The 24,607-nt window shown below is 37.7% G+C and overlaps 2 protein-coding genes across 2 annotated transcripts; both read right to left on the bottom strand.

Moving 5' to 3' along the window:
- Positions 1 to 1,012: 1,012 nt before the first annotated feature.
- LOC107785402 (uncharacterized) lies at positions 1,013 to 5,606 on the bottom strand. Its single transcript, XM_016606704.2, has 9 exons — positions 5,300 to 5,606; positions 4,026 to 4,158; positions 3,773 to 3,873; positions 2,787 to 2,912; positions 2,566 to 2,686; positions 2,383 to 2,467; positions 1,982 to 2,095; positions 1,826 to 1,865; positions 1,013 to 1,622 (listed from the first exon to the last, which is right to left on the bottom strand). The coding sequence occupies exons 1-9, from the start codon at positions 5,477 to 5,479 to the stop codon at positions 1,470 to 1,472; spliced, it is 1,053 nt and encodes a 350-aa protein (XP_016462190.1). The 5' UTR covers positions 5,480 to 5,606; the 3' UTR covers positions 1,013 to 1,469.
- Positions 5,607 to 21,517: 15,911 nt separating this feature from the next.
- Positions 21,518 to 24,105, bottom strand: LOC107785400 (cinnamoyl-CoA reductase-like SNL6). The gene is made up of 5 exons (XM_016606700.2): positions 23,633 to 24,105; positions 23,360 to 23,529; positions 22,487 to 22,672; positions 22,126 to 22,279; positions 21,518 to 21,981 (listed from the first exon to the last, which is right to left on the bottom strand). Exons 1-5 carry the CDS (start codon positions 23,838 to 23,840, stop codon positions 21,662 to 21,664), a joined length of 1,038 nt encoding a protein of 345 aa, XP_016462186.1. The 5' UTR covers positions 23,841 to 24,105; the 3' UTR covers positions 21,518 to 21,661.
- Between the last annotated feature and the right edge of the window lie 502 nt (positions 24,106 to 24,607).

Genomic DNA, 24,607 nt, shown 5'->3' with positions numbered 1-24,607 from the left:
TACAACTCAGAAACTTCTTCTTCTACGAGATTCAATATAAAATTTTACCTAAAAATAACTCTAAACTTAACCAATCTCCCTCAAAATTGAGATATAAAACTCCAAGATATATTCTCAATCATTTTCAAGAACACACAATCCAAACAAATCACAAATTCGTAAAGCCCAAATATTGAATTCAAAGCATCAAAGTTTTTTAATGATTATCAATGGAGAACTCTTTGTTGCTGCAATTTTAGAGATAATATCGATGGATTTGTGTGAAGAGGGAGAGATTTGGGTTGATTTGTACGAAAGAGAAAGAAATATTTTGAAATCTATTTAAAAATATGATGAAAAAAGGGGCTTTGTATAACAGATATACATGAGAGTGAGATGGGGAGGGGAGCGGCGTGAGGAGGGGGGTTATATCAGTTACATCCTAATTTTAAGGATTGCTCTCTTTATTAAGATTTTGTATATAAATAGTAAATATAGATAGAAAATGTAATATTAAAGGAACCTAAAGAAAAGTGGTAAATAAGTTTCTATTATTGTATAGCTAGGTAAATTCCCCTTTTTGATTTTACTATCATATGGGCAAAGTGCACAAATAGTCGTTTTTAGGACCCTATTTTGAAAAGGTCAAATTTATAAAGTTTTAAAATTTAACCACTTCAGAATCAGCTTCAGACATACGGGTATGAAGTTACACTGCAAAAGCCTAACTTCATACCAATTTAAATGAAATTCAAATTAAGTTAGGCTTTGATAGTACCCAACTTCAGACTCACAGGTTCTTAATTTGAACTTTGGCTTTTCAATCTTTAGACCTAGACCTGAAGAAGCGGGAGGAGGAAGTATTAAGTTTGCCCAAACAAACTAAATTTTGAATAGTTTTTAAAAACTAAATATATTTTAAATAGGGATGCTACGAGCGACCTGGTTTATTTGGCTAGCTATTAGAATGTCACTTTTATTTAGTTTTACAAGAACTAATATAACATTAATTAAATAAAAAAGAAGTAAATAAGTGAAACAAAAATGTCAATAGATATACATGAGTCAATCTAACACTAATACATTAGTTACAATATGCTATACTTATTTAACTTTAGGTTGTGAAACTCTGTAAAACCACCCCAAATCACATGTCTTCTCAGAAGACCCTTCAAGCCCGTTTTCAGTGAATCATTCTTCAACAAATAGATTACATTCTGGCAAGGTGAACCAAATTATAACCAAGCGCCACGTCACCTCTCACCGAACCTCTTCTGGGAAAAATGTTAAAAATTGGCAGTTGTCCCGAAGGTAACTACAAGGTCTTGCTTCGGAAGACAATTACTAGCTAATATTTTTATAAAAGTTAAAAAGTAAAGGTCTAGTTGATACTCGTCCTCCTGAACAAAGTATAAATCTAAAATAGTACTTCCGACCTAGTTGTCATGAATTGTGTCCTATGTCTTTTTTGCCCGCTATGTTCTACCGTTTTACCTGAACCACCATCTCTGAATAGTAGAGATAGGAGTATGCATGAATGGAGCATATCTTTGAATCAGAGGATTTACATGCCTCCCGATCTTAGCCCACATGTTCTGATGGTAACCAGCAGTAGCAGGAGCTTGATACATAAGCTTCAATAGCTGCACATGAGTTGAATACGCGTCAATGAGAGTTAGTGATAGTAGTGGCCTGACGTAATGTAATGTACTGACTGACATGATGGAACACAAGATGTAACTTGATAAAATTTTTACGGAGCAAGAAGCTGAAGTTACTAGAACTTTTAGAGTTCACTCATTTAGAAGTTGAAGTACTTCGATGAAAATGACAGAATGGCACATACCTGCCAATACATGAAAGCTTGTATTATGTTACGCTGCCACCTGCATTTTTAAGGATGTGGAGAGTTAAATGCAGAAAATGGAAAGAACAATGAGAATAACAAGTACCAGCACCAGTTACAGAAACTTGGTGCAAGAAAATGAGCTCTGATACTAACGATAATAGGGACACAATTAGAAGAAATCCAAGCCCAATCTCAGCCTGTGAAGACAGTATGCTAAGAGTAGTTGTGTTTGACTTGACCCATACACAAGCCTCTTCCAAGTATTTCCTGTAAATATTGCCATGTAAGTCAGAGATAAGGAAAAAACTTTCTAGGACACCCCCCGCCCCCCGCAACACACACCACAAAAAATAATCAAGAGGAGGCGCGAATAGGTAAAAGCACATCTAGGAGATTTACAACATGAATAAATATTTTGCCATTATATCGAAGATTTCTTTAAGGTTTGTTCTACAGATTTTGCAGGATATTATCAATTTCAATCAATTTTAGAATCACTCATTTCAAGAGAAACAGCTCTTTTTCATGATACTTAAGGAAAAGCGTTCTGCTACCTGTATAACGAAGATGTGCTGAAGTTGCGTCGAAGAAACTTCGCAACATGTTCAAGTGCTCTGCATAGAACGGGAATCAAAGCAACTGCTCAGCATTGATCAATTAACACATGTTATTGAACCAATAGACCAAATTTCCATAAAATTATAAAGAACGAGAGGGACAAACGAAAATAGACTCACATTTCAAGTAAAGATGTGAAGTGACAAAAGTAAGGCAGTAAATGAAGTAGATAAAATCTTTCGTCACAATAACTGACTGAAACCAAACTTGCACCGCCTGCAAATTCCAAGCGCTAGGCTTCTGCAAAAAGGGGATTAGATTATCAAAAGTCACCTCATAGACCAAAAGACACGAACTAGCCTCAACAAAGTAAGAGGGCGAATCTGCATTCAGAATTTACCCCATATAATGAGTATAATGAATATAGGGAAGAACATGCAGTTCCTGCAAAGGCCAGTCGAAATGCTCTGTTTGACAGATTTGCAGGTATAAGTGGTAAGATTGCAAGAACTGCCACAACAAGGACCTGCAGAGAAGAGTACCAAAAATTAATCGAAAGAGATGGCCAACTATTCTGTAGTCAAATCAAACGCAAGAGCGATAAACCCAATCATCAAAATCATTTGGCGCATGATTTCCACGCTGAAAATCAATGCCACATTAGAAAGCACAATGGAACATGCAGAAATGCTTCAGTGAGATAATGATAGAAGTTTATATGAAGCTTGATCCCAGAAATCCCAAGAGCTCTTAACAGACAATTTTCAGAGCTAATGAAATGTACAAAGGGCCTCTCCCCTCTGCGCTGCAAAAGACAGGGCGTCACTGACAGAAGGAATTAGCATACTGTGACATCTAAAAGGAAACGGAAACCAAATACAGTATTTATTTTGGAAAACTGACAAACACCCATCAATGAGTCAAGTTTTTCCATAGCTTGTCTCCAGGAACTTAAACAACAAATTCAAATAAAAGGTGATTTCAAGAAGAGGTAAGATATCATGCAATGATATTTCTGATTAACGGCAAAGTGGCCTCTTTCTTCCCCCCTCTCCCCTCCCCAATTAATCAAGGCTAAAAGAAGTCATGATAAAAGGCAATACTTCTACAAGGAATTTTTCCATAATGCATCCTGTTCATAGAGAGGCATCACCTGATAGCAAAAGTTGCCATGTGGTAAAGCAGGGCATATCAGATTCCATCACTGTAAAGGAGATAAGGTCCTATCCTTGAAAGTATATATCCACTTTTGGACTCTTTGGGCTAATAAAGAGTTAACAATTAATCTAGTATCACATAGAGCAGTTACTACATAGAAGCAGCCAATCAAAACTTTCTCGCACAGAAAATCATGGTGCAAAAGATAAAAAGATGAATATATGGTACCCAAGCATTCACTGAAAATTGTAGAGTTTGTCGATTCCATCGCAGCGATGTTGCACATGAAGTTGGAGTTGTGGATGTTCCAGAAGTTCTACTAGCTGACCCTGAAATAAATATCATTTGGATGAAATACACATTTACATTTGAAGTGAAGATGTCTACAAAGCAAAGGGGCTTTTTTGTTACCTTTCTCAACCAAAGAAAAAGGGGCTCTTTTTATTCATTCAGAGTTCACTATTAAGAAAGAAATTTATACCAGAGTTACGTTGTCTTGGCTGGTTGTTAGAAGTTGATGATGACGACGACGATGAAGAAGATTGTGGGGCTGATGATCTTGCTGGTTGGGACGAACTGCTGGTAGTCATTGGTTCAACAATTAGACCAGGATCCTGGACACATAGATACAATCAACACTGTGAACCTCAGAGGAAATTTTCCACAATTAAAATAATAAACATCCCCTGATTATTTAGATCATCTGAAATTCTACTGTCAGTTACAGCCAAGCTTAAGAGCCCATCAGAAAGCGTAGATAAGTCACTTATAGCAAAATTTTGAATTGGAATACACTTCATGTTACTGCAAGTTAAATATCTCTCGGTGTTACTCAGTCCATAGTGTAGTACTGGTATGTCAGGACGGTTTACACCACTATATAACAGAAAACCAATGGAGGAGAGTATTTCATATGCTCCAGTACAACAAAACAATACGCAACTATGATCTAAACATTAGGAACTTATACAGTTATGCGAAACAATCACATCATAGAAAGAGAAGCAAGTGATACTGATACACTTGACCCATGAGAGGAAGAAGCAGAGGGAGAAGGAAGTGGGAACAGCCAAACAAAGCAAACATGAAAGACTCTTCCCAATTTAATCAAGTCAAACTTTGTCAACATTGTATTTATCAGCAATGGATTAATATAAAAACAAGCTAAGGAAGAAGAGGATGACAAAGTGACCTGCATGAAGTTCAGAGATAAAGGACTCCATGTGGTCAGGGAGCCTCCATAAATTTCATTTGGCACCATATGACATAATGCAAGGGATAAGAAAGCAGTGCCCTACAGTTGATGGGGCTGTAAGAAAAGGCCTACGAACACTGAACAAGGGCAACTAAGAAGCACACTTCGGAGAAAAGCTGAACACGCAGAAGAACCGGTATTATGGTAAAAAAAGCCAAAAACCAGTTCTGCACATACACAAACTCATAATCGAATGAAATCGGCATCCCTGCATCTAGATTACCCCGGAAATTAAGCCTTCCGAATCAACAGAGGGACATTAGATCCATTACTATACCATAAAAAGTCAGCCATTAATTAAAATGCGAAATCCAAGGATCTCGGAGCAGTTAGAGAAAAAATACTGTAAACAGATATAGTGTGCATATACACATGAAACGCAAATTCAATCAATTCATCAACTAAGCACCAAATCTCAAGCTAATTGGAGTCATCATCTATATCTGTTCCATTCTATTCGGCGCAGCATATGATGAACAAGAAAAAGAAAGAAAACGTACAATGTAACGCTGGTAGAACTTGTGCTTGAAATGGTCGACGACATCGGAGCGTGAGCCCATGTGAGGAGGAATGAGAATGTTGGACCAGTAATCGGCCCATCTGGGATCATTTTCATAGTCATACGCCGCCGCCGCTATTCTCTTCAATTTTTGGGAATCATCTTCTCCTCCTTCTCCCATCGCTCCCTGCTACTACTAGTAGTTGTGAAAATCCGTGGAGTAGTTGATGTTGCTTCTACTATTCTTCACAGTCGTTTAGTCGTGGTGTTCTTTAGAACTCTTTTGACGGACAGTGCTGGAGAACCACGTCTCCTACATTAATTTGTCATTTATTTACTTTTTGTGGCGAGCATAAAAGCGAATTTAATTATTAATAATCTCGTCACTAAAAGTAATAAATGGCACAAATAAATTCTAGCTAGGTCGCCTCAACATAGACATACTTTTTTGGTGGCGACTACAACGGTCGCCAAGGAATTAAAGGCGCCACTGAAAGTTTTATTTCTTTTAGTGTTAACCGGTTATGATTTATCATTTTCGCTTTACGCTCATTCTAGACAAGTTCTTGTAATTAGCTTTTACGTAATCCAAATATTCCTTACAATCAATCACATCTTTTAAAAAAAAATCTACTTCAATGGTCCCATAAATCTAGCGACTATGCTTGAGTGGTGAACCGTTTTTTTTGATAATACTAGTCTCTATGTTCGTGCGATGCACCAATTATTTTGTATCAAATATTACAAAACGCCTTCCAAAGATGATAAACTATCAATTATGCGGATACTCTATAACTAATTGTTAGTGAATATATACTAAGTTCAATAATCAGTTACTTAAAAACGAAAATAGAAAAATATCATATATAATCCAAGTTATACCTTCAAAATGCTTGTGGCAATAATCATGAGCTTGTGACTCCTATAGGTTGATTTCTGTACTATTTGCATTAAATATTTTCCTCTTTTCGTTTAGAATTAATTTGCAAACAAACTGGACTAAAATAAGATCAATTTAAGAGTCTTTGATATTTTTAGTTGGAAGACCTCTAGTGTCATGGCTTTGGACAATATTGTTTTAGATCAACTCATAAGTACCAACTATGTGTTCCAATATCACTAGACTCGATCATGCCAACTATGTGTTCCAATCGCACTAGACTCGATCATGCCACATCGTGAAAAATTTGACGGCTATTCACTAATATTTGTAACAATTGAAACCGAAGGGTACACCACATAAGTAATATATATTTTTTTCTATAATTGAAAAAACATATCAAAATAAGTATATCTAAGGGCACATGAAAAACACTTTGTCGATGTGCATGATATATCGTAAATTTGTCTACGTCTAAAAAGAAAATCATGTCATAGATAATTTAAATGCATGACATGTACCTGATTGAAATTAGCATGAAGAGTACAAAATTGTAACATAAATTTGCAGCGGTCATTTACATCTCTTATCCACCTCTATAGATACTTATTACCAACAATTACCGGTGTAGAGGACTTGGTTTTGTTCATGCACAAAGCTGTTTGAAGACTGCGCTGCAAAACTAAGCAAACTAAAGAGAAGACATCAAGTGCTATATATGTATACCAGCTGTTTGAAGTCGGAAACAAGAGCATTGGTGATACATAAAAACTATAAGAGCACCAAGATGTGAAAATAAGTAAATCGTACACCAAAAATAAGTATCAGGCTTTTGCCTCCGTCCGACAATTCTTTGCGAGGAATATCAATTATATTTTAAAGGTTTAAAGTACTCTAATGCACCAAATAATACTCCTTTCACGTACGATACCGTCTAGCTCCACCATAAACACAGTTCAGAGTCTTAATCTTGACCTCTTGCATCCAGCAGGTCTCAAATCAAGAATCTGCCTCTAAAAAAAAATTGTAGGGACCGATTCCTATTTTTTCCTTTAATAATAAACTATAAATTAATCCATTCCCATTTAATTAAGTCTCTTTTAGCAAATTATTGCAAATTTACAGTTATAATCAAAGTCCTAAAATTAGGCAAAGTCTAATGTTACAATTCTTTTCCAAAATAGAATTAATATTTTTTAAGGAAATAATTCTTTTTTCAAGTATTTGATTGTTATAATGTTTGAAAGCAATTGGAATTAGAATTTCAGTCAAAGTCATTCAAATGACCATTGTTATTCCCCAAGTGAATTTGTGTGACGTTAGAATTTCACATTATGTTATAGCTTTAAAATTTCTAGTATTAGTTAGTTTCAAACTCCTATTTTAGGCATTTAATGTTACAATTTTATCCAACATTTTATTATTTCTTGAAGAAATAATTTATCTTTCACAGGACATAAAAGTTTATCAACATTTTAAGGATATTTTTGTCGTTCAACATTTAGTGTAAAATATTTGTACTTTTATATTAACTAATTTCTATCTACGTGCATTGTACGTATATCTCTCGTTAACTATTTAAAGGTAAGGTGAAAAGTACTTCTTCCTCCAACTTTATATTAAAAAGAAATCCATCCAACTTTAAACAAATAAACGGTTATTATGGCACGTCCCAAAATATGTCAATTAAGCAACCATTTTAAAAAGACAATGTAACTTTACCCTTTAAATTCCGATTATTAAGTTACTCTTTTTGTTTCATCATACTTTCTTTGTCTTTCATAAAAAATATGTGTACATTGGCAAATGTTATATATTGTCACGACCCGAAATTTGACCTGTTGTGATGGCGCCTATCTCAATACTAGGCAAGCCGATAACATCAATAACCTCCGATTTCCTTTATGTTTGAAAAACATAATATTTAAATACAATACAAAATCCCACAAATATTGATACGAACACTTCCCAAAACTTGGTGTCACTGAGTACATGAGTATCTAATATGATTACAAGTCTGGAAAATACGGTCTATGATAGTCTGAGATCAAATACAGTAAATAAGGAGATATGGAAGGAGAGACAAGGTCTGCAAAACACGGCAACTACCTCAGAATCTCCGAAAAATCAATTGCGTGAAAGAATCAATACCCGCTATGTCCGGGAATACCTGGATCTGCACACGAAGTGCAGGGTGTAGTATGAGTACAACCAACTCAGTAAGTAACAATAATAAATAAAGAACTGAAGATAGTTACGAGCTACACATTTATAGTTCATTTACAGTAATTCCAGCAAAGAATAGACATGCTTTCAAATCCAACATTTTAAGTCAAATCAATTCTATACAGTTTAAGTTCATGTATTCCGGATATAAAATCTTTCAGAAAATTTCACAGCAATGATAGATAGCAACTAAGTGCAACAACAAATGAAAAGCAAGCATAGCCTCTCAGGATAACAATCACTCACTAGGCTCCCAACCCTCAGCACTTACACTAAATGGGTACCCCGCGCTCACTGGGGGTGTACAGACTCCGGAGGGGCTCCTAAGCCCAAACGCTATAATTTACACGGACAACTCACGTATTGCACGGACAACTCACGTGCTATAATATCCTGCACGGACAATTCACGTGCTATAATATCCTGTACGGACAACTCACGTATTGTAATATCCATACCTCACCGACAGGCCCTCGCCCTTACTCAGTCATCAACCTCTCTAGTCTCTTGGCTCTCGAAAATCACAAAGATCAGCCCAAACAAAGATAACATAGTGTATCAATAAAATCAAGAAAGACTAAGGTATGATACGCAAGTAAAAATCATGACTGAGCACAAGACAACAATTAGCAAAGAATTTAATAAGTACGTGACCTCTGCGGGTCCCAACAGTACTATCACATAGCCTAAGCATGATTTCTAACATGATTTATAGTCAAATTTCTTCAACACTTAGAGAGCATATAGCTAATAAGTTATTCAACTTTACAGTTTCACGGACGGACCAAGTCACAATTCTCTCGGTACACGTCCACACGCCCGTCACCTAGCATGTGCGTCACCTCCAAAATAATCACATGACACAAAATCCGGGGTTTCATACCCTCAGGACCAGATTTATAACTGTTACTTACCTAAAACCGTGAAATTCTTATTTCGCTAAGCCTTTGCCTCGTGAATTGGCCTCCAAACACTTCGAATCTAGTCACAAATAATTTGATTTAGTCAATAAAATTTATTGGAATTAACTCCATAAGAAAATGCAAGTTTTCCATAAAAATCCGAAATTTAGCTCAAAATTCGGCCATGGGACCCACATTTCGGAACCCGACAAAAGTTACAAAATCAGAAAGCCCATTCAACCACGAGTCTAACCATACTAATTTTACCAAAATTCGACATCAACTCGATCTCCAAATCATCAAATCTTATTTCCAAATCCCTAAGTTCCAACCCCCGATTTACACCTCAAAAACATGTAATCTAGTCAGATTATTCGATGATAATTCAATATTATGGAGTAGTAATGATCACAAGGGGCTTACCTCAAGTTTCCCTCGAATTCTCTCTCAAAATCGCCCCAAAAATCGTGCTTGAAGGTCCAAAAAAGGCAAAACTCGGAACCCCTTCGAAATGTATACTGTCCAGGGGTTCCGCACCTGCGACTCACTTAACCGCTTCTGCGGTCTCGCAGGTGCGAGAATTCAACCGCTTCTGCGGTTTCTCCAAGCCTCAACTGGAGCCGCTTCTGCGGGCTCGCATTTGCGAGGCTAGCTCCACTTCTGCGATGGCTGGTGCGCACGTGCGGCTTCGCACCTGCTATCAAACCTCCCCAGGTGCGAAAATACCAGAAGCAAAATTTCCATTAGTAGTTTTAAGTTTGGATTTGATCCGTTAACCATCCGAAACTCACCCGAGGCCCCCGGGACCTCAACCAAATATACCAACAAGTCCTAAAATATCATACGAACTTAGTCGAGCCTTCAAATCACATCCAACAACACTAAAAATACGAATCCCACATATATTCAAGCCTAATGAACTTTAAAACTTTCAATTTCTACAAACAACGTCGAAACCTATCAAATCACGTCCGATTGACCTCAAATTTTGCACACAAGTCATAAATGACATAATAGACGTATTAAAATTTTCAGAATCGGATTTTGACCCCGATATCAGAAAGTCAACCCCCCGGTCAAACTTCCCAAAAATTCAACTTTCGTCATTTCAAGCCTAATTCCTCTTCCGACCTCCAAATAATTTTTCGGACACCCTCCTATGTCCAAAATCACCATACGGTTCTATTGAAATCATTAAAATTCAAATCTGAGGTCGTTTACACATAAGTCCACATCCGGTTAACTTTTCTAACTTAAATTTTTAATTATGAGACTAAGTGTCTCGTTTCACTCTGAATTCCTTTCGGACCCGAACCAACTAACCCAGTAAGTCATAGAACAACTGTAAAGCATAAATTGAGCAGTAAATGGGGGAACGAGGTTATAATACTCAAAACGACCGACCGGGTCGTTACATTCTCCCCCTCTTAAACAAACGTTCATCCTCGAATGGGTTTAGAATAATACCTGGAGTCTCAAATAGGTGTGGATATTTGTTCTGCATCTCCTGCTCAATCTCCCAAGTAGCTTCTCCGACTGGCTGACCTCTCCATTGTACCTTCACTGATGCTATATTCTTTGACCTAAGCGTTCGAACTTGCCGGTCTAAAATAGTCACCGGCTCCACATCATAAGTCAAATTACCGTCCAGCTGTACTGTACTAAAATCCAAAATGTGAGACGGATCCCCGACATACTTTCGGAGCATGGATACATGGAACACTGGATGAACACCTGATAAACTAGGTGGCAAGGCAACTTCATAAGCCACCTCTCTAATTTTCTTAAACATCTCAAAAGACCCAAAATACCTAGGGCTCAACTTTCCCTTCTTCCCGAACCTCAACACACCCTTCATAGGTGAAATCTTGAGCAGAGCCTTCTCCCCATCCATGTAAACGACATCATGAATCTTCCTGTAGGCATAACTCTTCTATCTAGATTGTGCCGTGCGAAGCCGTTCCTAAATCACTTTGACCTTCTTTAAATCATCCTGAACCAAGTCAGTACCCAATAGACTAGCCTCACCCGGCTCAAACCAACCCACCGGAGAACGGCACCGTCTCCCATACAAAGCCTTACGTAGCCATCTGAATGTTTGACTGGTAGTTATTATTATAAGCAAACTCCGCAAGTGGCAGAAATTGATCCCAAGAACCCCCAAAATCGATGACACAAACGCGCAGCATATCCTCTAATATCTGAATAGTACGCTCGGATTATCCGTCCGTCTGAGGGTGAAATGTTGTACTCAACAGAACCTGTGTGCCCAAGAATAATTAGTACTAACTGGAATAAAATGCGCAGATTTGGTCAACTGATCTACTATCACCCAAACAATATCAAACTTTCTCAAAGTCCGTGGGAGCCCAACTACGAAGTCCATGGTAATACATTCCCATTTCCACTCCGGAATTTCAAGTCTCTGTAGTAATCCGCCCGATCTTTGATGCTCGTACTTTACCTATTGACAATTTAAACACCGAGCTAAAATCCAACTTTATCTTTCTTCATTCGCCTCCACCAATAGTGCTGCCTCAAATTCTGATACATCTTCGCGACACCTGGATGAATGGAGTATCGCGAACTGTGAGCTTCCCAGAGAATCAACTCACGCAAACCATCTACATTAGGCATGCATAGCCTACCCTACATCCGTAATACACGACCATCTCCCATAGTAACTTCCTTGGCATCACCGTACTGAACCGTGTCCTTAAGGATAAGCAGATGTGGATCATCATACTGGCGCTCGCTGATGCGATCATATAAAGAATACCGAGAAACCACACAAGCCAAAAATTGATTCGGCTCGAAAATATCTAATCTAACAAACTGGTTGGCCAAGGCCTGAACATCCAAGGCTAAAGACCTCTCCGTTATCGGTAAGTATGCTAAGCTGCCCAAACTTTCCGCCTTACGACTCAAGGCATCGGCCACTACATTGGCCTTTCCGGGATGATAGAGAATGGTAATATTATAATCCTTAAGCAACTCTAACCACCTTCGCTGCCGCAAATTAAGATCTTTCTGTTTGAACAGATGTTGTAGACTATGATGATCGGTATATACCTCACACTGGACACCGTATAAGTAATGCCGCCAAATTTTCAAGGCATGAACAATAGCAGCTAACTCAAGGTCGTGGACCGGATAATTCTTCTCAGGTACCTTTAACTACCTGGATGCATAGGCAATCACCCTACCGTCTTGTATAAGCACTGTGCCAATATCAATATGCGACGCGTCCCAATACATAGTATAAGACTCTGAACATGTAGGCAACACTAATACTGGAGTTGTAGTCAAAGCTGTTTTGAGCTTCTGAAAGCTCTCTTCACACTCATCCGACCACCTGAAGAGAGCACCTTTCTGGGTCAATTTAGTCATAGGCGATGCAATAGACGAGAAACCCTCCATGAAGCGACGATAATAACTGGCCAAGCCGAGAAAAATCCGAATCTCAGTAACTGAAGATGGTCTGGGCCAACTCTGAACTGCCTCTATTTTCTTCGGATCCACCTTAATTCCTTCACTGGACACTATGTGTCCCAAGAATGCCACCGAACAAAACCAGAACTCACACTTAGAGAATTGGCATAAAGTTTCTCCTCTCTCAATCTTTGTAATACAACACCCAAGTATTGTGCATGCTCCTCCTGGCTACGTGAGTACACCAGGATATCATCAATAAATACCACGACAAATGAATCAAGATATGGCTGGAATACACTATTCATCAAATGCATAAATGTTGCAGGGGCATTGGTTAGCCCAAAAGACATCACAAGAAATTCATAGTGGCCATAACGAGTTCTGAATGCCGTCTTTAGAATATCCGAATCCCGAATTTTCAACTGGTGATACCCCGTTCTCAAATTAATTTTGGAGAACAGCTTCGCTCCCTGAAGCTGGTCAAATAAGTCATCAATACACGACAAATGATATTTATTCTTGATTGTAACTTTATTCAACTGCCTATAATCAATGCATATCCGCATAGTACCATATTTCTTCTTCACAAACAAAACCGATGCACCCCAAGGTGACACACTAGGCCTAATAAATCCCTTTTCAAGGAGTTCCTAAAGTTGCTCTTTCAATTCTTTTAACTCAGCTGGTGCCATACGATACGGAGAAATAGAAATGGGATGAGTGCCCTACACCAAGTCAATACTGAAATCAATATCCCTGTCGGGTGGCGTACCCCCGCAGGTCTGTAGAAAATACATCCGAAAAGTCTCGCATGACCGGTACTGAATCAATAATAGGAGCATCTGTATCAACATCTCTCACAAAGGCCAAATATGACAAACATCCCTTACCAACCATACGTTGGGTCTTCAAATAAGAAATTACCTTGCTAGGAACAAAATCTAGAGAACCTCTCCATTCAATCTTTGGCAACCCCGGCATTGTCAACGTCACGGTTTTTGCGTGACAGTCCAGAATAGCATGACATGGAGACAGCCAATCCATACCCAGTATTACATCAAAATTAACCATATCAAGTAATAAGAGATCAACTCAAGTATCCAGTTCCCCAATAGCTACCACACACGACCGATACACACGGTCCACAGTAATAATATCGCCCACCGGTGTAGATACACAAACAGGTGAAACTAAGGACTCACAGGGCATGTTCAGATAATGAACAAAATACGATGATATATATGAATAAGTAGATCCAAGGTCAACTAATATAGAAGCCTCCCTGTGGCACACTGAGATAATACCCATGATCACTGCATCTGAAGCAGCAGCATCTGGCCTGGCAGAAAAAGCATAGAATCGGGCCTGACCGCCACCTGACCGGCCTCCCCTTGTTGGGCGACCCCTAGCTGCCTGACCCCCACCCCAAGCTGGTTGGGCGGGTGGTGGAACTGCTGGTGCTGGTGCTGTCAGTCGAGGACTCTGTTGTGGAGCCCCACTTAATAGCCTAGGACAATCTCTTTTGAAATGACCCAATTCTCCGCACTCGAAACAACCCCTCATTTGACGGAACTATTGTTCCTGATAACCCAGGTAATTACTTGTAGAAGCCTGAGCGGACGAGGCATAATGAGAACTCTGCGCTGGTAGTGAACTAAATGAAGACTGGCCTGAGTGAGCACTGTAAGAACTGTGGCTAGCTGATGCACCACGATGAGCTGGATGAGTCGCCTGAGAGTGTATGAAAGAATGGCCACTACCGTAGTAAAACTGACCACCTGAAGGAACACCGCTGAAATCACCTGAACCACGAGGCCTCTTAGCCTCCCTCTCAACCCGTTCCTTACTGCGAACCATCTCAATCTTACAAGCAATGTCGACCACCTCATTGAAAGTAGCACCAGACACTCTCTCTCTAGTCATGAGTAATCACAGCTGAAAAGTGAAGCCATCTATGAACCTCCCGATCCTCTCCCTGTCTGTGGGAATCAACCAGATAGCATGGCAGGCCAACTCTGAAAATCTCATCTCATACTGCGTCACTGACATATCACCCTGATGAAGTTGCTCGAACTGCCTGTGCAGTTCCTCTCTACGGGACTAAGGCACGAACTTCTCCAGGAATAGACCAGAGAACTACTACCAGGTAAGGGGTGCTGCGCCGACCGGCCTACACCTCTCGTAAGTTTCCCACCATCTGAAGGCAGCCCCAGAAAACTAAAAAGTAGTGAACGAGACCCCACTGGTCTCTAAAATACATGTTGTCCGAAGCATATGTTGACACTTATCCAGAAAAGCCTCAGCATCCTCTGACTCAGTACCACTGAATGGTGGAGGACTAAGCCTCTCAAATCTCTCAAGTATTCTCTGCTCATCGTCTGCCATAACAAGAACTACCGGGGCCTGAGCAGCTACAACCAGCTAGGCTGGTAGTGCCCCTGGTATATGAAGTCCCTGCACTACCTAGTCTGGAGTACGAGCAACAGGGGTATGAGTACCTCCTCCGGCCTGAGAAGTGGAAGGTGCGTCCTGAGCCGAAACCACCTGAGCAAGACCAGTGCAAACTGTCAATATCTGGGCCAAAGTCTCTTGAAGGCCTGAAATCTCAATGGGCACAGCTGGTGCCTGAGCTGGTCCTGTAGGCTTAGCTATATCTGGAATCTGCTCCTGAGCTGGAGCAACTGGTGGTACTACAGGTGCTGGTCCAACTGTGGTACGAGTTACACCTCGACCTCTACCTCGGCCCCGGCCTCTACCACGGCCCCGACCTCTCGCGGCCCTAACTGGTGGCACTGGTGGCTGACCGTCCGATCCGGTAGTATGTGTTCTCACCATCTGTTGGAGAATAGAATAATAGAAATTTAGTTTTCGGAATCAACAATTTCGTACGATAGAATACAAGAAAGTGAAATTTTCCTAATGGTTCTGCAGCCTCTCGAAGATAAGTACAGATGTCTTCGTACCGATTCGCAAGACTCTACTAAACCTGCTCATGACTCTTGAGACCTATGCAACCTAGGCTCTGATACCAACTTGTCACGACCCGAAATCTGACATGTCGTGATGACGCCTATTTCAATACTAGGTAAGCCGATAACATCAATAACCCCCGATTTCCTTTAAGTTTGAAAAATATAATATTTAAATACAATACAAAATCCCATAAATATTGATATGAACACTTCTCAAAAACTGGTGTCACTGAGTACATGAGCATCTAATATGATTACAAGTCTGGAAAATACGGTCTATGATAGTCTGAGACCAAGTACAGTAAACAATAAGATAGGGAAGGATAGACAAGGTCTACGAAACAAGGCAACTACCTCAGAATCTCTGGAAAATCAACTGCGCGAACGATTCAACACCCGCTATGTCCGAAAATATCTGGATCTGCACACGAAGTGCAGGGTATAGTATGAGTACAACCAACTCAGTAAGTGACAATAATAAATAAGGAACTGAAGATAGTGACGAGCTACACAGTTATAGTTTATTTTCAGTAATTCCAGGAAAGAATAGACATGTTTTCAAATCCAGTATTTTAAGTCAAATCAATTCTATACAGTTCAAGTTCATATATTTCGAATATAAAATCTTTTAGAAAATTTCACAATAATGACAAATAGCAACTAAGTGCAACAACAAATGAAAAGCAAGTATAGCCTCTCAGGACAACACTCACTCACTAGGGTCTCAGCCCTCAGCACTCACACTCAAAGGGTACCCGCGCTCACTGGGGGTGTACAGACTCCGGAGGGGCTCCTACAGCCCTAGCGCTATAATCCGCACGGACAACTCATGTGCTGTAATATCCATACCTCATCGACAGGCCCTCGGCCTTACTCAGTCATTAACCTCTCTAGTCTTTCGGCTCTCGGAAATCACAAAGATCAGTCCAAACAAAGATAACATAGTGTATCAACAAAATCAAGAAAGACTGAGGTATGATAAAAATCATGACTGAGCACAAGACAACAATTAGCAAATAATTCAACAAGTACGTGACCTCTGCGGGTCCCAACATTACTATCACATAGCCTCAGCATGATTTCTAACATGATTTACAGTCAAATTTCTTCAACACATAGAGAGCATATAGCTAACAACAAGTTATTCAACTTTACAGTTTTACGGACAGACCAAGTCATAATCCCCTCGGTGCATGCCCACACGCCCATCACCTAGCATGTGCATCACCTCCAAAATAATCACATGACACAAAATTCAGGGTTTCATACCCTCAGGACCAGATTTATAACTGTTACTTACCTCAAACCGTGAAATTCTTATTCTGCTAAGCCTTTGCCTCATGAATTGGCCTTCAAACGCCTCGAATCTAGTCACAAATAATTCGATTCAATCAATAAAATTTATTGAAATTAATTTCATAAGAAAATGCAAGTTTTCCATAAAAATCCGAAATTTAACTCAAAATTTGCTAGTGGGACCCACATATCGGAACCCGACAAAAGTTACAAAATCCGAAAGCCCATTTAACCAAGAGTCTAACGATACTAATTTTACCAAAATCCGACATCAACTCGACCTCCAAATCATCAAATCTTATTTCCAAATCCGTAAGTTCCAACCCCCGATTTACACCTCAAAAATATGTAATCTAGTCGGAATGTTCGATGATAATTCAATATTATGGAGTAGAAATAATCACAAGGGACTTACATCAAGTTTCTCTCGAATTCTCTCTCAAAATCACCCCAAAAAATCGTGCTTGAAGGTCCAAAAATTGCAAAACTCGGAACCCCTTCGAAATGTATATTGTCTAGGGGTTCCACACCTGCGACTCACTTAGCCGCTTCTGGGGTCTCGCAGGTGCGAGAATTCAACCGCTTTTGCGGTTTCGCCAAGCCTCCACTGGAGCCACTTCTGCGAGCTAGGAGCCGCTTCTGCGGGCTCGCATTGAGAGGCTAGCTCCGCTTCTGCGGAAATACCAGAAGTAAAATTTTCAGGAGTGGTTTTAAGTCCGAATTTGATCTGTTAACCATCTGAAACTCACCCGAAGTCCCCGGGACCTCAACCAAATATACCAATAAGTCCTAAAATATTATACGAACTTAGTCGAGTCTTTAAATCACATCCAACAACACTAAAAACACGAATCCCACATATATTCAAGCCTAATGTACTTTGAAACTTCCAATTTCTACAAACAACGCCGAAACATATCAAATCACGTCCGATTGACCTCAAATTTTGCACACAAGTCATAAATGACATAACAGACCTATTAAAATTTTCAGAATCAGATTTTGACTCTGATATCAAAAAGTCAATCCCCCGGTCAAACTTTCCAAAAATTCAACTTTAGCCATTTCTAGCCTAATTCCTCTACCGACCTCCAAATAATTTTTGCGGATACACTCCTAAGTTCAAAATTACCATAAGGAGCTATTAAAATTATCAAAATTCAAATCTGAGGTCGTTTACATATAAGTCCACATCCGGTCAACTTTTCTAACTTAAATTTTTAATTATGAGACTAAGTATCTCGTTTCACTCCGAATTCCTTCCGGACCTGAACCAACTAATCCGGTAAGTTATAGAACAACTATAAAACATAAATTGAGCAGTAAATGAAGGAACGAGTTTATAATACTCAAAATGACTGGCCGGATCGTTACATATATTGAGTAGTTGCATGTTTTCTTTTCTCGTCTTTGTACGTAGATATTTAGAGCCAATGTACATACGAATGTTAGTAAATTTTATCTCTATTATATATTGAGTAGTTGCCTATTTTTTTCTCGTGTTGTATATATATGTTTAGAGAATGAATATCTGAGTTTTGAGCTCTTCGTAGAAAGACTTTAGTCTTAGAAATAAATATGGTAAGTCTCTTTAGCCAAATCACATAGACTTTAGTTTAATGGTGATATATCATGTTGCAGTAATGATAAATAGTTTAAAAGAAGAGAAAATACATAAAGACCTCATTCAACTTGTCTTAGAAAATTATTTACACACCTAAACTTTACGGCTGTCCTAATACCCTACTATTGTTAATACAATTGGATTTATTTACTCCCTTCTAAGATCTGACCCAACTATATTAATTTGAGTGGGAAACATGCGCTTTATTAGTAAGTCATGTAATTAACATGGACGGCACCCAACAAATTGTCTTTCCTCTATCTAATCTTCATAGCACGTTATATATTTCCGTGCCATCTTCCTATCTTTTCTCCTCAATTCAAGAATTCCAAATACCAATTCATTTCCCACTGAAAATTCAGAAAAAAATGTTACATAAAAATCAAGAAAAAAACAGTGTTCAATTCAATAGAAATATTGGGTGTGATGGAATATACAGATCACTTAGACCTCATCTGTTTCTTCCAAAAAACCAAAATCTTTCTATGGTCTCTTTTCTCTTTAGAAATATTTCATTTTTTCCTGAAAAACCAGCTCTTTTTTATGTTGATTCTAGTCAAACTTTGACTTTTTCTCAATTCAAAATGTCTAGTAAATAAAAATAACAGTCTCTAAATGAGCCTTATTTACCCCATCAGTTAAAAAATTCTAAATTGAAGAACCCTAATGCCCAACCATTGAAAATTCTTCTTGCCTCACCAAAATTGATTTGCCTAAACAAAATCGAAGTGACCGGTTGCAAAATCCTTCGATTTCATTGTTATTTAGAGTTCCTGACGAGTTGGAGGAAGACCCGTTCGAAGCCGAAGTTCTTTGAAGAATCAAGCTCAAACATTGAAGTTGAATTATCTGTGAACCATTATTACGTTTGGAGGAGAAAGATTAATCTTTGCTTTCAAAGATCAAAACTTCAAAGAGCAATTTGATGCAATTTCGACAGAATTTAGATGAAGAAGAAATTAGGGTTCTTCAATCGGGTTTGGTAAAATAATGGGGAAGAATGAATTTTACCGTTGGTTGAGGGTTATATTGAAGTTAAAAATTTATTTATTTATTTTTTTTGGGTGTGTTTTTAACGATTAAAAGAGAGCAAAGACGCGTTCAATTGCGTTGTGTGAGACGCTCGGCTGGCCAGGGCTTAGGAAGGAGTAAATAAATACAATTATTTTAATAATAGTGGGGTGTTAGGACACCCGTAAAGTTTAGGTGTGTAAATAATTTTTCAGGACAAGTTGAATGGGTCTTTATGCATTTTCTCTTAAAATAATTATTAAGTTAAGAAATCAAAACAAGGGAGGCAAACTTTGTATTATGAATCGCATGGAAGATTAGTGTTACAAGCCAAATTTGGAGGGAGGTATGTGAAATTATACTTATATAAAACGTAAGTAGTTTTTTTTAATAGATTATTAATTCTAAAATGTCCAAATATTAGAAAATTAATTGTGACCTATCATGTAAAAAAAATTATTGCATGTGCACGTACGACATTGTCGGAATTCATACTAGAAATTGAGAAGGCCTTGGTTTTAGGATTCTCTCACTGTAGCTAGCCAAGTCTAAATTCTAAACTGAATTGGTTAATTCTAATTTTTAAACAAGAAACTCAATTTAAAAAATTACATTTGTGTAAGATTCCAGTATCCAAAATTTAACTGGAAGACGACAGTCAAACTTGAATTGGAAAGACTGTTGATTGGTATTAGAATTCTTTCACACACAGTTGTAGTCAAATCATTGTGTGATAAAGTTCCATTAGAATTCTATCTCACTTTAGCTTTGTTGTATTTCATGTCTTAGTTTACTATATATTTTAGACTAATTTTGTATACTTAATTACTTACTAAGAGAAAACTGATAATATGTAGTAATTTTTATAGGCGAGAACAATTTTCTTAACTTTCTTATTTTCATATGTGATGTTCGATGAATATGAATTTGAGTTCAAATTCAAATATATATGTTCCTATTAATATGTTTGTACTCATACCTAAATAAATGATCACGGTTACCTTGTTACATAAAGAAGAAACTATGCATGTGATATAGATACGACTTCTAAATTAGCAGGTGCATTCTGCATAACAAAAAAAAAGCAAAAAAATTCATCTACGGTGAAAAAAAAGTAAAAATTTATCTACCTATTTGAATAATAATTTAAAAGAAGAATACAATTATTACAAACCCTAATTCTCATCATAAATTCTCTAATATGTCAAGATATACAAACATAAAGCACATAGAAGAAATTTACCAAATGAGCAAGAACTCAATTGTTGTATCTCAAAGCAACATAACCACTGCAATCACAAGTAAAATATATTGAACAATAGATGATAATTCTCAACGTTTAAATAAAAAAATTATGCACTTATCTTACAAATAATTCCTTAATAACTCGTTTATGCCTAATAAACAAATAATTTCCCTTATATAAAGGACATAGAGTAGTAAGGCGTAACTGAATTAGAATCCATTGCAAATAAGGTACGCTTCCTTTATGTAGTGGCGGTGATTTTCTAAAATCTTGGTTGATTTTAGAGTTCTATTATAAGCAAAATTCTAAATTTTAAAATTTTACCCACTATGGTATTGGGTTTTCCCAAAAAGAATTAAAATTTCAAGGGTATAAAAGTCGATCAACATTTTAAGGATATTTTTGTCGTTCAACATTTAGCGTTTCAATATATTCTTTTAGGTAAATAGCATACAAATAATACATCTAAATAAAGTTAGTTTGACCACGAGATTAAATGATATCACGAAAAGAGGAAATAATTTTAGTTTTTAAATATTTTCTGTAGATCGACTTTGAATCATTTGTAACAAATAATTACATAATTTGTATATCTTCGAAATGAGAATCGAAAGTGAAACAAAATTATTTCACAGGTAATTATGCCCTTTTTTTTTTTTACAAAGAGAACAAAAGAAAATACATAACTCAATTTATATTCAAAATTGAGCAAGCTACTCGCATAAAACAGTTGCAAAATGAGAGATAAAAATTACAGTAACGGTTTTCTAATCACTGTTTGCAAGAACGGCGTTGTGACGAACGGAATATTAATCTACTGAGCTTTGACTTAGTTATTCTGGTTCTGGGATGAATTTCATCATTATCCACTTCTACTGCAAGAAGGTTTTGATTCCCAGATAACTGGCCATGCATATTCAAGCCATTTTCAAGTTGTATGGCTTTTTCCAATGTTCCAATTATTTTTCCAAAGCAAATATATCTTCCACAGGCTCCATAGTCCATATCTTCATAGACATAAATATGTGCTTCTGCAACTTTACTAACATCTTCAGTTGCTAAAAGTCCTTGCCGTAGCATGAAATGACCACCTATAATTAACATACATTTCTTCGATTTAGTAAACGAATCAATCAATCAACTACCTCCTCTATCTATAATTAACATACATTTCTTCGAGTTAGTAAACGAATCAATCAATCAACTACGTCCTCTATCTATAATTGATATGTTACCTTTGAGATATGGAATAGAAGTTTCAAGGTGAGCATTTGGGAAAGATGGTGCCATGAGAAGTCCAGGACATAAAGAAACAAGTTTCACCTTCATCTCCCTTGCTTTATTCCAAGCAGCTTTCTCTGCCCTGGTCTTGGCCAATGCTAGCCAAAGCTGCTTTTCAATGAAAAAAAATTTAATAGTCAAGAAGATTAAAAAAGAGCTCTTCTTATCTTAGCATAAGCGAATCCAGAATATAGAGTCACTACTGATTCAGAATGAGCATGATCTTAGTAAATGTATATGTCTTAATTTTATTTGTATTCCCTCTGATTTTTAGACCAAAATGAAGAATGAAGGTTAACAAATAGTAAAAAGTACCTTGTTTTCTCTGCAGAATGCTTCATCACTCCAAGAACTCTCATCTATAAGGTTTGGCAGGTCATTGCCTTTCCAGATGCATGCAAGTAGAGAGGAGGTGAAAATGCATCTTTTTATATATGCTGCCCTGCCACAGGCTTCTATCACATTCTTTGCTGCTTCTGTTTCAAGAAATGCCATCCGTTCCTGAGACATGTTGGCTTGTCAGCATAGAACAACAACAACAACATATATTATCCCACACTGTGGGGTCTGGGGAGGGTGGTGTGTACGCAAACCTTACCCCTACCTTGTGAGGATAGAGAGGCTGTTTCCAATAGACCCTACGTTTTGGATTTACATATTTGAATTTTTGTTTTGTAGAAGTTAAAAAAACATTACACAGGCAGAGCTGCACCAGAAGGAATTTAAAGAACTTTCTCTCTTTTTCTTTAATACATTTTTCAGTAATCTGTTGTGTATAAGGAGGTTCAAGAAAATTTGTTGCCTCAATTATTCTATGGACGGATCCAGAATTTAATTTGATTGTTTAAACCTTTAAATTCTCACTATTGAATCCCTAGCACTTTTGAAATATGAGTTCAGACTTCAAAGTTCAATATTTATTGAAACCTTAGTTCACATATATTTACACTCTGTGTGGAAAATACTCGATTTAGTTAAACCGAGTAAACCAGGCCCCATCCGCCTCATCCTAACCAGGGGACAAGACTAAAAAAGATAAATATTTCAGAGTTGAGAAAGATCAAATACTAGATGTGGACAAATGTACTGATGCTACCAAGTTTTCCCTTTTTCTTTTCATTGAGTACCAAGTACCAAGTGTAGTGACTATATATAATATGCAATGCAAAATAGAAAAATATGACCAACCGTGTATCCAGAGATCCCATGTGGATCAATAAAAGATGATGTGTGGAATATAGCATGGCAACCTCTAAAAGCACTACAGAGGCTCTCTAAATCACCCATTTTTGCCACCACAACACTTTCCAATTGCTCCATTTCTTCTCTCATCAGCTCCTTCATGTCCTCAAGATTAGCTGCTCAAAAGGAAATAACTTGCAAATATTAGCAACAAAAACCAAAGATAAAGAAGGGACTGCACAAGTACACAACTAATTAAGGAAAAGGGATTGCTAGTACCTTGATTTTGAATGGTAACTCGAACAAGGTAACCACATACCAAAAGCTTCTTGATCAAGTGAGAACCAAAGTAGGAGTTTCCACTGGTGACACAAACGATTTTTCTGTCTCTTGCATTCAGACTGCAGCTAAAACTATTAGCAAAGCACATTCCATAATCATTCCTCTGCTTTGGTAGCTCTATTGGTAAGGACATTGCCACCTCCATATCTCTCTCTGCAGCTCAGAATCTGAAGTTTTCTTGTGATCAGAGCCTTAAGCTACCTGCCACTTAAGTTGATATAGTGAGTGTGTGTGGCTTTCTTGAACTTCTAAAAGATACTACTCCACTATATAGTTATTAGTTACTAGCTAAAATACTAAAAATAGTTAAGATGGCAAGAAAGATGAGGTGATGTGATTGTATGGAAGTTTTCACTGTCAACTAGAAAGTTAGGTTGTGTTTGTGGATATAAGTGCCCCCAATTTCTGCAGTTTAGGAGGTCTGATTAGCAGTATATATAGGGTGATTTTCAAAGATTAAGCCAACCCCTTAAACTAGATATTAGACCTTAGGAATAATTTAGATTAGGATAAGAGATGTATATTTAAGTACAATTAAGGAGGTAGGTTGAAGCCAATCAGGTTCCCCATCTACACCTAACCAACATATTAGTCGTTCATTAAAATATGAAGTCTTGGATACATCTGTGTAATTCAAGGGAAATTCACTTCACTCAAGCAAATCATGAGTTCACACTAGGATCATAGTATTTTTTAATGAAAATTTGTGATCAATCACAACTTTTCAAATAATTTTACCAATTTATAAGGCATAAGGGTTGCTTACGTGGAGACTGCAAAATCGTCCAAAAGAAAAGTCATCCAATTGATTCAAGTGCGACACTCATTTAATGCTAACCGGTAGGGTTTGTGGCTATTGAATCTTACACATCCTAGCTTCTTCTAAATCACAATTTATTGAAACTATGTACG

The sequence above is a fragment of the Nicotiana tabacum genome, chromosome 17, assembly GCF_000715075.1.
Source record: "Nicotiana tabacum cultivar K326 chromosome 17, ASM71507v2, whole genome shotgun sequence".
NCBI classification, from domain to species: Eukaryota; Viridiplantae; Streptophyta; class Magnoliopsida; order Solanales; family Solanaceae; genus Nicotiana; species Nicotiana tabacum.
This window is presented reverse-complemented; position numbering and strand designations above follow the sequence as displayed.

What these genes read in the sequence shown, in the direction of transcription:
- LOC107785402 (XM_016606704.2), bottom strand. Translation starts at nt 5,479, where the DNA reads ATGGGAGAAGGAGGAGAAGATGATTCCCAAAAATTGAAGAGAATAGCG. An exon ending in GCCAAGACAACGTAACTCTG is followed by an intron (nt 3,874 to 4,025) that starts GTATAAATTTCT and finishes TATTTATTTCAG; the next exon opens with GGTCAGCTAGTAGAACTTCT. An exon ending in TTCACATCTTTACTTGAAAT is followed by an intron (nt 2,468 to 2,565) that starts GTGAGTCTATTT and finishes AATGCTGAGCAG; the next exon opens with TTGCTTTGATTCCCGTTCTA.
- LOC107785400 (XM_016606700.2), bottom strand. Translation starts at nt 23,840, where the DNA reads ATGGAGGTGGCAATGTCCTTACCAATAGAGCTACCAAAGCAGAGGAAT. An exon ending in AGTTACCATTCAAAATCAAG is followed by an intron (nt 23,530 to 23,632) that starts GTACTAGCAATC and finishes CCTTTTGAGCAG; the next exon opens with CTAATCTTGAGGACATGAAG. An exon ending in CATTCTGCAGAGAAAACAAG is followed by an intron (nt 22,280 to 22,486) that starts GTACTTTTTACT and finishes ATTGAAAAGCAG; the next exon opens with CTTTGGCTAGCATTGGCCAA.